Source organism: Pan paniscus, chromosome 21 (genome assembly GCF_029289425.2).
Source record: "Pan paniscus chromosome 21, NHGRI_mPanPan1-v2.0_pri, whole genome shotgun sequence".
In the NCBI taxonomy this organism is placed as follows: Eukaryota; Metazoa; Chordata; class Mammalia; order Primates; family Hominidae; genus Pan; species Pan paniscus.
Window position 1 is genome coordinate 69,776,631 of NC_073270.2, and position 12,413 is coordinate 69,789,043.

Below are 12,413 nucleotides of genomic sequence, written 5' to 3' on the forward strand. Positions count from 1 at the left end.
TTTTCACCACAAACTGAGCCGCACAAAAACCCTGGAAAAAAATCAATAAACATTTATTTGATACAGTCATTTTAATACATACAGTGATGGCCCGTCCCCACGCCACTCGGGACCAGGGCGCGGGGCGGGGACGAGGACCGGGAACAGATGGTCACAAGGCGGGCGGGGCCCGAACTCACCGTTGAAACATCTCGCAAATAAACACTTTGTAGATAGAATATATATGTATATATATATGGTTACAAGTGATAGCTGGAACCTCTTTCAAAATGCACTTATGTACTGAGAACTGGCATTAAAAAACCCAAACCAAGAAACCCAAAGCACGGGACGCCCGGCCGCGAGGCAGGGGAAAGCCTGGGGCCCCAGACCCGGGCCTGGGGGAGCCGCCTGGGGCCCCGCCAAACGCGGCACACGGGGATGGCCCCTCCCGGGGTCAGGCTCACTGGCTCCTTCCCTTCAGCGCCACCAGGCAGGAGGGCCAACGGTCACACAGGAGGCACCCTCACCTGCCTTTGCACCAGCAAATAAAGTGCATCCCATTTTCGTGTGAGCGTCGGCCCGGTGAGTCAGCCCTTCCGGGCCCTTTCCTGTTCTCAGGGCAGGGGGCGTGCGCTGAGCCAGAGGTAGATCTGCAGAAAGGGCCCCGACTGGGCCTCGGGCAGGGCCGGCGCCCACCACACTCTGGGGGTCAGCTATGCTGGTCCCTCTCACTGAGGGCTCCTGGAGGCCTATGTGGGCCAGCGTAGGGAGTGGGCAGACCCTGCTGAGCTCCACCCAGGGCCCTACCCCTTGGGAGGAGGGCTCTGCGGACCAGCATGTGGCAGAGGGAGGGCAGAAAGGAGGGGGTCAGACCCAACAGCCACTTCTGGCAGTAGCCCCCACGCCTACCTTGAAGACAAAGGGGGTTAAAGTGCTAAACATCAAGGTATCCAGGACTCCTCTTCCCACACCAGGGATTATCTGTGGGCTTTGGGAGTGTCCCGGAAACTCACCCCCAGCAAAAACCAGACCCTCTTCTCTTCTCCCCAAAGGCCAAGTACCTGAGGCTGGGGCAGGCACCACACCCTGCAGGTGTTCAGGTCCACCCTCCTCCCGCCATTGGTGGCAAGGACAAAGTGCACCTAGACCCCCGCCCAGTGCCTGCTCCCCTCCCCTCCCCTCCCCTCCCCTCCCCTCATGAGGCTGCCCCAGCAGCAGCTGCCAGACCCCACCCTCCACCTCCGGCTCCTCCAGCTCCACCAGTGAAGCTCTGGGACACAGGAAGGAATGCCTCCCCCGACCCTCTGACGCTGGGTCACGCCCATCTCTGCCCCAGCCTCCGTCCTCTCATCGTCCTCTCATCAGGCCGAGGTGTGCGTGGGTGGGGGGAGTCCGGGTCTCCACACCCACTCCCTGGCACATCTGGCAAGGGCTGCTGAGGGTTGGAGCCTTCTGGCCCAAGGATGAAGCCAGAGACAGGAAGTGTCCTGCAACCCCAGTCCCCAAAGTGCTCCTGGAACTTGTCTCCCTACTACTGCAGGCCAAGCCCAGTGGGGCCCCTTCTCCCTGGGGGATGGGGGAGGGTGGGTGCTGGGGGCAGAGGCAGTGCCCAGTCAGTACTGCCTCCCTGAGCAGCAAGGGACCCAAACCCCAGAGACCCACGCCCTGGCCCAGCCCAACCCCCAGGCCCACCGTCTGCACCAGGAAACCCTTAGCACCAAATGTCAGATTGTGAGTGTTTGTATAAAAAACAATTTAAAAAAAAGGTTGTTACTTGTCACAGCAACAAGACTGGCATCCACTACACCCAGGAGACACACGCACACGGGCAAACATCAAAATTCTCATCGTCCAGGGTCAGTGGGGCCGAGCCCTCAGCCCACTCCCACCCACCCTGGAAAATGGCCTCCCTCCAAACCTACCCCCTCTGAGCCTCATCCTCCCTGCAATGCCGTGGTTGGAAGGCAGGACCCCAGGGAGGGAGCCACAGGCTGTGGCCACCTCTTCCAGGCACCCTGGACTCCCTGCCTGACCCCTGCCCTACCTATAGACCCAGCCGTCCTCAGGGCCACAAAGGGGCAAAGACAGCTCTGGAGCTGCCATCAACCTGCTGTGACTTTGGCCAAGCCCCTCCCCTGGCTGGCCTTCAGTTCCCATATCAAATGACCACACAACCAGAAACAATGGGGGCAGGTTAAAAAAAAAAGTGGGGAGGGGGCTCCCATGAGAGCTTGGCCACTGGGCCTACCCAGATTGGCAGACAGAAGGCTGCCTTTCCCCCAGTGGCCACTCAGAGCCAGGCCAGCTCTGCCCAGCTTCCTGCCCCACATGCCTATGGGCCCCAGCAAGACCCCAGGGCCCGAACTAGTCCGTCCCTACTCCACGAGGCTGCTCCAACCTAGGCCTGCAGTGCCAGAAGGCTGAACACTGGAGGAGAGCACACTCCAGGGGCCCCACACCCCCAGGGCTGGCAGCTGTGTTGAAGGGCATCAAGCTTCTGCTGCCCTGTAGGTACAAGAAGCAAAACCCCTCCCTTACCCCAAGCTGGGAGAATTACAGACAGGCCTGGGGGGCAGGGCCTGAGCACAGCAGGGATCGCACTGACAAAGGAGGGGCAGGGGTGGGGGTAGTGGGCAGGCCTGGAGAGGTAGAAAACAGAAGCAAGGGGACCAAGTGGGTGGCCAAGGGCAGGCCGGAGCCTGTCAGGTCAGCATGGCAGTGGTCAGACAGGGGTCTGTCCTGGGAGGTAGCTGGGGGTGCTGGAGTTCCAGTGTTGGGTGGAGGTGAGGCCAGGATGGTGGCTGCCGGTGCCAGGTTGCTCAGGTGCCCTCACCAGCCCAGAACCACAGGTCACCAGGGATGCCTGAGCCTTGGGGTAGCCAGGGAAGGGACCCGGCAGGGCCTGAGGAAGCGGAGCCGGGGGGCCAAAGGCCATCTGCCTACTCTGCGCTGCAGCCCCTGTGGCACCAAGACCCCAGACACATTCCCATGAGGAGGGGCAACCCTCCTGGCTATTGCACTTCTGCTGGGCACACCTTGGGGAGCCCAACCCAGGTGTGCCCTGTGGCAGCCTTAACAGGGGAAGGGCCACCTTCAGGGAAGGGAGAGTGGCTGGCTGCCCCACTGGACGGATGAAGAGGCGGGGGTGGGGGATGGAGAACTGGAGGACAGAGGTCCCGGAGCTGGCCCTGCCTTGAACAGAGGGCGGTGTGGCGGCTGCATGGGGGCCAGGCCCCACGCACCAAGCTCACTTTTCAGGCGCCTTGCTGACTCCCACCTTCCGGCCGGTGGAGCCCCGGGCCCCCTTGTCTCTGCATCCTGGAGGCCAGTCGTCCCGGCGCGGGGGCAGCTTGGCCACAGGCTCCTCTGGGGTCCGCTCCTTGGGCTTTCGGCCCCGCTTCTTTCCACCTGCCAGATTTTTCTTCTTTTCCTTCTTGGGCACCAATGAGTCCTGGCTCCTGTGTTTGGGAGGTGGATCTGCTGATGTTCGGAACCAGTTCTGGGGAGAGAAAAGCGCTGATGAAGACCTGGGACTGGATGCTGAGCACCTGAGCCAGGCGTAGCCTGAGAGCTGAAGACCTATCAGCCTTCAGGACCAGGCAAGCACCTGCAGCAGGGCTGGACACAGCCTTCAGGACCAGGCAAGCACCTGCAGCAGGGGGCTGGACACAGCCTTCAGGACCAGGCAGGCACCTGCAGCAGGGCTGGACACAGCCTTCAGGACCAGGCAGGCACCTGCAGCAGGGCTGGACACAGCCTTCAGGACCAGGCAGGCACCTGCAGCAGGGGGCTGCACACAGCCTTCAGGACCAGGCAGGCACCTGCAGCAGGGCTGGACACAGCCTTCAGGACCAGGCAGGCACCTGCAGCAGGGGGCTGGACACAGCCTTCAGGACCAGGCAGGCACCTGCAGCAGGGGGCTGGACACAGCCTTTGGGACCAGGCAGGCACCTGCAGGGGGCTGGACACAGCCTTCAGGACCAGGCAAGCACCTGCAGCAGGGCTGGACACAGCCTTCAGGACCAGGCAAGCACCTGCAGCAGGGCTGGACACAGCCTTCAGGACCAGGCAGGCACCTGCAGCAGGGGGCTGGACACAGCCTTCAGGACCAGGCAGGCACCTGCAGCAGGGGGCTGGACACAGCCTTCGGGACCAGGCAAGCACCTGCAGGGGGCTGGACACAGCCTTCGGGACCAGGCAAGCACCTGCAGCAGGGCTGGACACAGCCTTCGGGACCAGGCAAGCACCTGCAGGGGGCTGAAGCCTTCAGGACCAGGCAAGCACCTGCAGGGGGCTGAACACAGCCTTCAGGACCAGGCAAGCACCTGCAGGGGGCTGAACACAGCCTTCAGGACCAGGCAAGCACCTGCAGGGGGCTGAACACAGCCTTCAGGACCAGGCAAGCACCTGCAGCGGGCTGGACACAGCCTTCAGGACCAGGCAAGCACCTGCAGCAGGGCTGGACACAGCCTTCAGGACCAGGCAGGCACCTGCAGCAGGGGGCTGGACACAGCCTTCAGGACCAGGCAGGCACCTGCAGCAGGGGGCTGGACACAGCCTTTGGGACCAGGCAGGCACCTGCAGCAGGGCTGGACACAGCCTTTGGGACCAGGCAAGCACCTGCAGCAGGGCTGGACACAGCCTTCGGGACCAGGCAAACACCTGCAGCAGGGCTGCTGGGGGCTGGACAGGCGGACACCCCGAGGGCAGCTCCAGCTCAGGGTGCAAGCCTCCCAGTTCTCCCAGGGAAGCCAGACCCCACTTTGAGGAGAAACTACCAGATTTCTCCACGTTGGCCACTCTCCCAGGCACACCCCATGCAGGCCACTGACCTCTCCACCCCCAAGGGGTGCCCAACCCCAGCCCTGTCCCCTCCTGGGCTAGCCCCCAGCCACAGGCCCTGGTGATGGCCCTCGCACCTCTGCGTGGGTCTTCAGGATGTGGTATTTGACGCCACTCTCAGAGCTGAACTCCTTCGGACACAGCAGACAGCGGTACTTCCCTGCCAGGTGGGCCCCCTGCAATGCATAGGCAGGCCAGTGCCCCAGCCCTTGGAGGACCCAGATCTGTCCTAAGCCCCTACTCATGGCTAAAGGGTCAGAGTCAGCGGTGGCCCAAGGAAAGCTGTGGCTGTCTGTGCCAGACAATGCAGGGGGCCACTGGGTTACCAGGGCGGCAGGGGTGGTAGGGGACAGGAAGGGTAGGGAGAGGCAGGTGCCCAGGGGAAGAGTTGCAGACCTTTGCCGAGCATCCCTTATTCTAAGCCAGTGTGCCATCTGCGTGGGTCGGGGTGCCCACCCATGCCTACATGGACGCAGAGCTCCAAGGACAGGACTAGGACTCGTTGTCTTGTGGCTGGGGTTGGGGTGAGGGAGGTGTCCTAGGCTGGCCATCAGCCACCGGCTAGTCTCTGGGTTCGTGGAAGAGGAGGCCACGTAGAAAAAGTAGGGGACAAGGCAGGGTCCCTCACTACTGTGTGGGAAGCCCGTGTGGGGTGAGCTGGGAGCTCTGAGTGCAGCGCACCTGGCCGTGGGGCAGGCCCCAGAACTGACCTTACTGCAGCTGGCGAGATGAGCCTTGAGTCCGGACACGCTGGAGTAGATGGCTTCACAGCACTGCAGGGAAGGGAGCCGTGGGCGAAGGCCTCTGGTGGGCACCCCACACCAAGATATACCCCTGCCCTACCCCAGGGGATCTCTGAGGCTCTTTGGGGCAAGTGAGGGGGTGTGAGTCCTGGGGACTGGGCAGGCTGGGCATGTGAGGCCTGGGGTGGGCTTGGGCACCTCCTGAAAGCTCTCAGCCTCTGTTCCTGCTCAGAGGGCCACACCCAGGCTCTGTCCCTGTATGGCTCCCCACGCCCCCCACCCGGCTGCCTCCGCTCACGTCGTTGGGACAGTTGACGTGGCCTTTCTCCTTCACTTCATTCTTCCATGCCTCTAGCAGCTGGGGGTTCAGCGTGGGGAGCCCTGGTCGAGTGTAGTTGAGCTGTGAATTCGACAGCACCAGGGTGAGCCCGAGGCCAGAAGACACCCCAGCTGCTCTAAGAACACTCGCCTCGGCAGCAGGCGACACTCGGCGCAGATGGCGGGGGCAGCGGGTGGCCCAGGTCACAGCAGTGGCTGTCCCAAGTCTCAGGCCAAGGCATGCCCCACGCAGAGGCCACGGCGCTGTCCACAGCCCTGGGGGGGGCAGCTCACCCGTGCGGTCTCGGGCACAAGGTCATCCTTCATGCGCCGCTTGGTCCAGTCGCGGGCCAGCTCGTCCTCCGCTATCTCCTGCAGGTGGAACACCGCCACCTGGGCCGACGTGCGGCGGACACGCCCGCTTGGGGTCCGCTCCACACCCAGTGGGTCCTCAGCCTCAGGGGACTTGTCTGTGGGCTCCTCAGGGGGCTGGAGGGCAGGAAGGCATGGAGGCTAGAGTGAGCCGCGGGAGCAAGAGTCAGGTCAGCGCGCGGCGAGGCCACCCTAAGGCCGGTAGACCCACAGGCCTCCCAGTGTGCTGGGGACATGGCTGACGCAGGCAACCCGAGGGAACACGGAGGTTTCACCCTCCCGCCCACCAGGACATGCGTCTCTTACAGAGAGGGGTGGGAAACACACGCGTTGGGCGGCACATGGACAAATACAGTTGGCACCCAAGGCACACGGAACACACACGGCACACAGGAACAGGCACTGTGCCACAGAACAGAGAGCCACTCACGGGGGCCGTGTGCTCCGAGCGCACGTGGTAGTCGTGGCCAGCCTTGGATCGGTACGTCTTGCCACAGTGGGTGCAGGGGAAGGAGGGGCTGTCCACCTCGCAGGGCGGCTTCCCGCAGCGCCGCTGGTGGTACTGGTAGCCCATGAGGCTGGAGAAGGCAGCCCCGCAACCCTGGGGGTCAGGCCAGAGGGTGGGTGAGTGGCCAGCAGGGCCCCCCCACCCCACACTGCCGCGGCCCCCCACTGACCTCCTGGGGGCAGCGCAGCCGTCCCATCTGCTTCAGCACCTTGCGCAGCCTCTCGCGCTCCTCCTGCTCGCCCCCCTCGGAGGCCTCGGCGTCAGAGGGCTGGGGACGGGGTGAGCATCCTTGACCCGGCACCATCGCCACGGAGCCCTGCCCTGGCCCCGCCCCACCCAGGTGTTGGGCCACCATTGTCCGAGGTTAGAAACCGGGGGCACTGCGGTGAAGGTGGGGTGCGAGGTCAGAGGTCACGCTGGACGGGAGCTGGGGGCCCGACGGTACCTTGGCACTGTGCTCGGCCATAGTGTGGTAGTTGAGGCCGGCTTTGGACTTGAACTGCTTCCGGCAGTGCTGGCACTTGAGTGCATCCTGAAGCTGCAGATGGCCCACATGTGAGAAGCCTGCCTGGGGCCGGGGCGCCTCCCTCCCAGCGCCTTCCGGGAGCTGCCTTACCTTCTGACACACCTCCATGTGCTTCTTGAGCCCCACGAGAGTCTTCCGGGTGACCACGTTGCAGGTGGGGCAGACGGCTTCCCCGCGCTCATGGATGGCCCTCTGCCACTGCTCTTCAGGGCCACCTGTGGGTAAGGCAGGGGCCTCGAAGGCTTGTGGGGGCTGCTGGGTGGCCCAGACGCCAGGCACAGAATCCAGTCTCCACACTCAGCCCCCATCCCTGTGCTGTGGGATCTACCCGCCGTCTAGAGCTGCCCTGAGCCCCTGCCAGGCAGCCCCTACCTGGAGCTGGGTGGGCCACAGGGGCCGGTGCCTCCTTGCTGACAGTGATGGGGGCAGCTGGCACCTTCTTCCGGGCGTCCTCAGGGCCTGGCACCTCCTGCTTCTTGGAGCGGTGAACTCGGGCCTTGTCCTCAGCTTTGACCAGGCCTGTGTGCACACATGGGGTGGAGAGAAACAGGGATGGGCTCAGGGGCTGCCGCTCAGTGGACAGCCCCAGCCCTGGAGGTGCACACCGGGCTGGGGTCTTACCTTTGAGCCCAAAGGTCCCTGAGATGGATGGCTGCTCCCCTGTAAACTTTTTGGGTGTTTTCTGTTTCCTTCCTGACTCGGGGAGAGAAAACGGGGGCCAAGATTCTGGTGAAATAACCGTCAGGAGGCCGAGCCTGCCCCGGCCGCCACCCCTGGAGCTCTCATCTTACTGTGCTTTGTGCGCTCCGGGTCCTCCTCAGGCGGGGACGCGGGGCCTGCAGCCTTCAGTGCCTCCATGCCCCCTGACGGCCTGCTGCCTGGCGACAAGGAGCCACTGCTGGTGTCTGCACTCAGCTGGAAGGCCGAGCTCTGGCCCATGGAGGAGGGGCCGTACTCCCCATTCTCTGGCCTGGCCTGCTTGGGTGGAATTGGGCAGGTGTCCAGGCTGTCCGCAGCCCTGCAGGGAGCAGGTGAGGTGAGGGCCAGGAGGGCCTAACTGTGGGCCCCATTACCACTGTTCCCTGACCTGGGACGAGCCCCCATACCTTTTCTTACCACTGTTCCCTGACCTGGGACGAGCCCCCATACCTTTTCTTACCACTGTTCCTCCCCGACCTGGGACGAGCCCCCATACCTTTTCTTACCACTGTTCCTCCCCGACCTGGGACGAGCCCCCATACCTTTTCTTACCACTGTTCCTCCCCGACCTGGGACGAGCCCCCATACCTTTTCTTACCACTGTTCCTCCCCGACCTGGGACGAGCCCCCATACCTTTTCTTACCACTGTTCCTCCCTGTGGCACGAGGTGCTTTGTTCTCCGACCTGGTCAGCAGCACCATTTTGCAGGGCGGTGTGTGTCTGCTGATAGCAATGGGCCTGCTGACTGTCACCGGCTTGCTGACCACAATGGGCCTGCTGACTGTCACTGGCTTGGTGACCGGCACGGGTTTTGTAACTGTCACAAGCTTTGTGACCGTAATGGGTTTGGTGACAGGTACGGGTTTGGTGACCGGCACAGACTTGGTGACTGTGATGGGTTTGGTGACCGGCATGGCCTTGGTGACGGGCATGGGCCTGCTGACTGTGACAGGTTTGGTGACCGGCATGGGCCTAGTGACCGGGATGGCCTTGTTGACTGGCATGGGTCTGCCGACCGAGACTGGCTTGCTGATGCCAATGGGTTTGCTGACACCCACAGGTTTGCCAATAGTGACAGGTTTGCTCACTCCGATGGGCTTGCTGACCCCAACAGGCCGGCTGATGGTGACCGGCCTGCTGATGGGCCCAGGCTTGGAGGCAGGCAGGGGTCGGTCCATGTGGTTCCAGATCCGGTGTTTCTCCAGCTGGGTCTTAGAGGTGAATGCGGCCTCGCAGAAGGGGCAGGGGAAGGCCAGGCGATCTGAGATGGCACCCTGGGCAGAGAAGGGAAGGTGTGGGACAGGGCCCCAAGGGCCTCTGCCCAGACACACCCCAAGGCCTCCTCTTCCCCAACCCATAGTCCCTTACCCCTTGGCACCGCTGGTAATGGTACTTGAGCCCATAGATGCTGGGGAACTCCAGCCAGCACCCTGAGTTTGGACACTTCACCCTCGAGTGTGCCTTGAACTCATCCTTCCAGTCGTTCATCAGGGAGAGCTAGGCGTGGGGAAAGGTGGTGCTGCTGAGCCGCAGCCACCTGGGCCACTGCCAGCCCGAGCCCCAGACTCAGAGCCCCCCCGGGCCTGCAGGGCACACACACCACATGAGCCCCTCGACCTCGGGACTGCAGTGGGAATTCAAGCCACCTGGCAGGGGCCATGCACAAGACCCGTTCTAGGAGCCCACCAACGCGATCCCCCGAATCTCCTGGCACATCAGATACAAAGCCAGGCCACGTGAAGTCTGCCAGGCCAGTGCCCACATCTTGAGGCATAGAGTTGGTACCAGATGTGCAGAGGACAAATCAGGGCAGGGCAGTGGCTGGATAGGGAGACCCCAGCATGAGCCCCACCATGGTCCTGAGGGAGCTCACAGGAATGTCTCGGAGGGCCTGGTTCTCGGCTTTTGGCCGCCCCTTTTTCTTCCCTTCTGTCTTGTCACTGGCTGGACTTCCTGGGTCAAAGCAGAGAGGGGCCTGGCCGGGCACTGTCTGTCCACCACGGACCACCGGCATCCCTGCAGCACACAACACAGCAAGGCTCGGAAGCTGTGTAGCACTGCCTACCACCAGCGGCTGCACAGGCCCACAGTGAGCACCGCTGTCCCAACACCAGGGCACCGGGGGCAGGGGCTGCGGCCAGCTGAGGACAAGAACCCAGGACCCTGGGCTATGTCCAAGGCAACCCCTACCCTGGTAAGGTCCTTGGGAACTCTAGGGGCCTAGCTGGGTACCTGGAGACAGGACGCCCAGGGCAATGGTCCACTCCTACCACTTGCTGCCCAGAACCATCTGGAATTGACTCTGGCCCTGACTCCTCTTACCCATCTTCGGTGGGTCATGCAGCATTGGAAGTCGGACCTCCTTTCGGCTGCCATCCTTCCCGGGACCACTCTTGCTGGACCCCGGGAGCCGACGGCCTCCAACGCAGAAAGGATCCGTCATCTCTGCAGAGCAAGTAGACAATCTGTGAAGCCTGACGGGCCCCACTTGGAACACGTGGTGAGGCTGCCCTGGAGCCCTGCCCTTGGCAGGTCATCTCTGGTCAGGGAAGAGGGGCCTGCCTTCCTGTGGTTTTGTTCACGTGGGAAAAGCAAGTGATGGGGGCTTCTGACTTAGGGGAGGGGCTGCCAGTCAAGGTCTCCCCAGATAACCCAGGAGTCATCATCAGTTTGGAAGGATCTAGTCCTGTCCTGAGACCCTCACCAACTTCCAGACCCCCTTCCCAACACGCAGCTCCACAGTGTACGCAGCTCCACAGTGTGCGTAGCCCCACAGCTGTGAAGATGATGCCGAAGGTGATGCACTCCTACCCAGTGCTGGGAGGGGGTGTGCCCCTGGGAGAGGTGCCTTGTGCAGGAGGAAGGAGGCTGGCAACATTCCTCCAGGGGCCAATTATGTCTCCAATGATGGCTGCTGGCTCACAAGCTGCCCGGGCCCAGCAGTGGGGGCACAGCTTCTCACTGGGGCCCTCATACCTTCCCATGCTGACTTGATGCAATGCCAGCCTACCCAGGCAGGTACCCTTGGAATCTTCTCTCCAGACACAGATGGAAAACAGCCAAGGTGGGCACTGAGGACCCCCGGCCCAATCTGGCACTGCACCAAGCTCCCGTCCCTGTGCCGGCTGAACTATCCTACCTGATGCTCTTTGCAGACTTGTCTCCAGGCTTGGCAGGCTGACCCGCCCCCCACCTCTCTCTGGATCCTCTCAGTCCTCTGCCTACAGACCCACCACTACCACTTCAGCCAAACAAGTCGTGGAAGCACCAGCAGTGAAGGCCCAGGATGCTGGCCAGAGAGAACGCCCTGCTGCCCAAGGCTGGGGCCCCCGAGGGCCTGTGCTGCTGGGAACCCCATCCTGAGAGCTGGGGAACAGAGGAGACTCTGGGCCCAGCCCTGTGGAAAAGCCACGGAAGGGGGTGGGACAGGAAGCAGGGTGAGGGTTGGGTGGGCAGGTGGCCCCCTCCTGATAGCTTCTAATTAACTTGGATCCGAGGGGATGGGAAGGGGCTGCTGTGTCCAGGAGGGCCAGAGAGCTGAGGTCAGAGGTCAGGACAGTCACTGCCCATTGCCAAGGGGGAGGCCAGTGTCCGGGGACAAAGTTCTCTGGAAGCCCTCACTTTGCAACTTTGAAAGGAGACAGGGCCGGCATGAGTCATCCCAGCACCTGATGACCCCGGTGGCCTGGGGTGCAGGTGCCTGCTGAGGCCCCACTTCCAATTTTTCTGAAGCCTGGGAGAAGAATTCAGAATAGTGGGACCTGAGGCCAGGGCCAGCCTGGGAGGCAGAGACGAGACTGGCGCCCCGGATGAGAAGGGGCTTCGGCCCTCCCGAGCCCAGCGGGGACACAGAGCCCTCGCGGGGAGAGGGGGCTCCGCCGCGCTGCGCGCAGGAGACGCCAGCAGCGGGTCTGCCGCGTAGGCCGTTCGGCCCGGGACCCCGGCCCAGGCCTGGCGCGCGGGTGAGCGCGGCCAGGGACGCGCACCTGGGGCCAGCCTCGCCACCCACCTGTCACCTGGGGCCGGGAGCGGGCGCGGGGCGCGGGCCTCGGCCTGGCCGGGCAGGGCCGATCGCGGGCGCGGGGTGGGGGGGCGAAGGCAGTGAACCAAAATGGCGACTTTTTCTGGAGAAGGAGGAGGCAGGAAGACGGCGCCGGCGCGGGGCGCGGGGGCTCGGGCGCGGCGGGGGGCGGGGGGGCTCCGGGCCCGGCCCCCTCCTTGGCCTGCGCGCAGGGTCGAGATCCGGGACGCGGTGGGCGCCGGGGCTGCGGCCAGAATGGGTCCGGGGCGCGGCCGGGCGCTTACCTGCGGCGCCCAGCGGGGCTGCGGCCGGGCCGGGCCGGGCCGGGGCGGGGGGCGCGGGGCGCGGGGCGCTGGGTCCGGGCGGCGCAGGCTGCGCGCCGCGCTGCGCACATGCGCGCT

The 12,413-nt window shown here is 63.8% G+C and overlaps 1 protein-coding gene across 4 annotated transcripts; it reads right to left on the reverse strand.

Moving 5' to 3' along the window:
• Positions 1-32: 32 nt before the first annotated feature.
• Positions 33-12,413, reverse strand: ZNF512B (zinc finger protein 512B). Of its 4 annotated transcripts, none has more exons than XM_034952134.3 (17): positions 12,297-12,413; positions 10,314-10,436; positions 9,865-10,007; positions 9,360-9,488; positions 8,625-9,265; positions 8,083-8,309; positions 7,913-7,984; positions 7,664-7,810; positions 7,382-7,506; positions 7,211-7,303; positions 6,935-7,033; positions 6,688-6,858; positions 6,180-6,374; positions 5,866-5,967; positions 5,535-5,597; positions 4,902-5,000; positions 33-3,481 (listed from the first exon to the last, which is right to left on the reverse strand). In XM_034952134.3, the coding sequence occupies exons 2-17, from the start codon at positions 10,432-10,434 to the stop codon at positions 3,230-3,232; spliced, it is 2,679 nt and encodes an 892-aa protein (XP_034808025.1). In that variant the 5' UTR covers positions 10,435-10,436; positions 12,297-12,413; the 3' UTR covers positions 33-3,229. The 4 variants fall into 4 exon arrangements, with proteins under 4 accessions (XP_034808025.1, XP_063457229.1, XP_063457228.1 ...); XM_063601159.1 differs by having other exon boundaries at positions 6,180-6,398; positions 12,297-12,391; XM_063601158.1 differs by lacking the exon at positions 12,297-12,413 and adding an exon at positions 12,001-12,146 and having other exon boundaries at positions 6,180-6,398.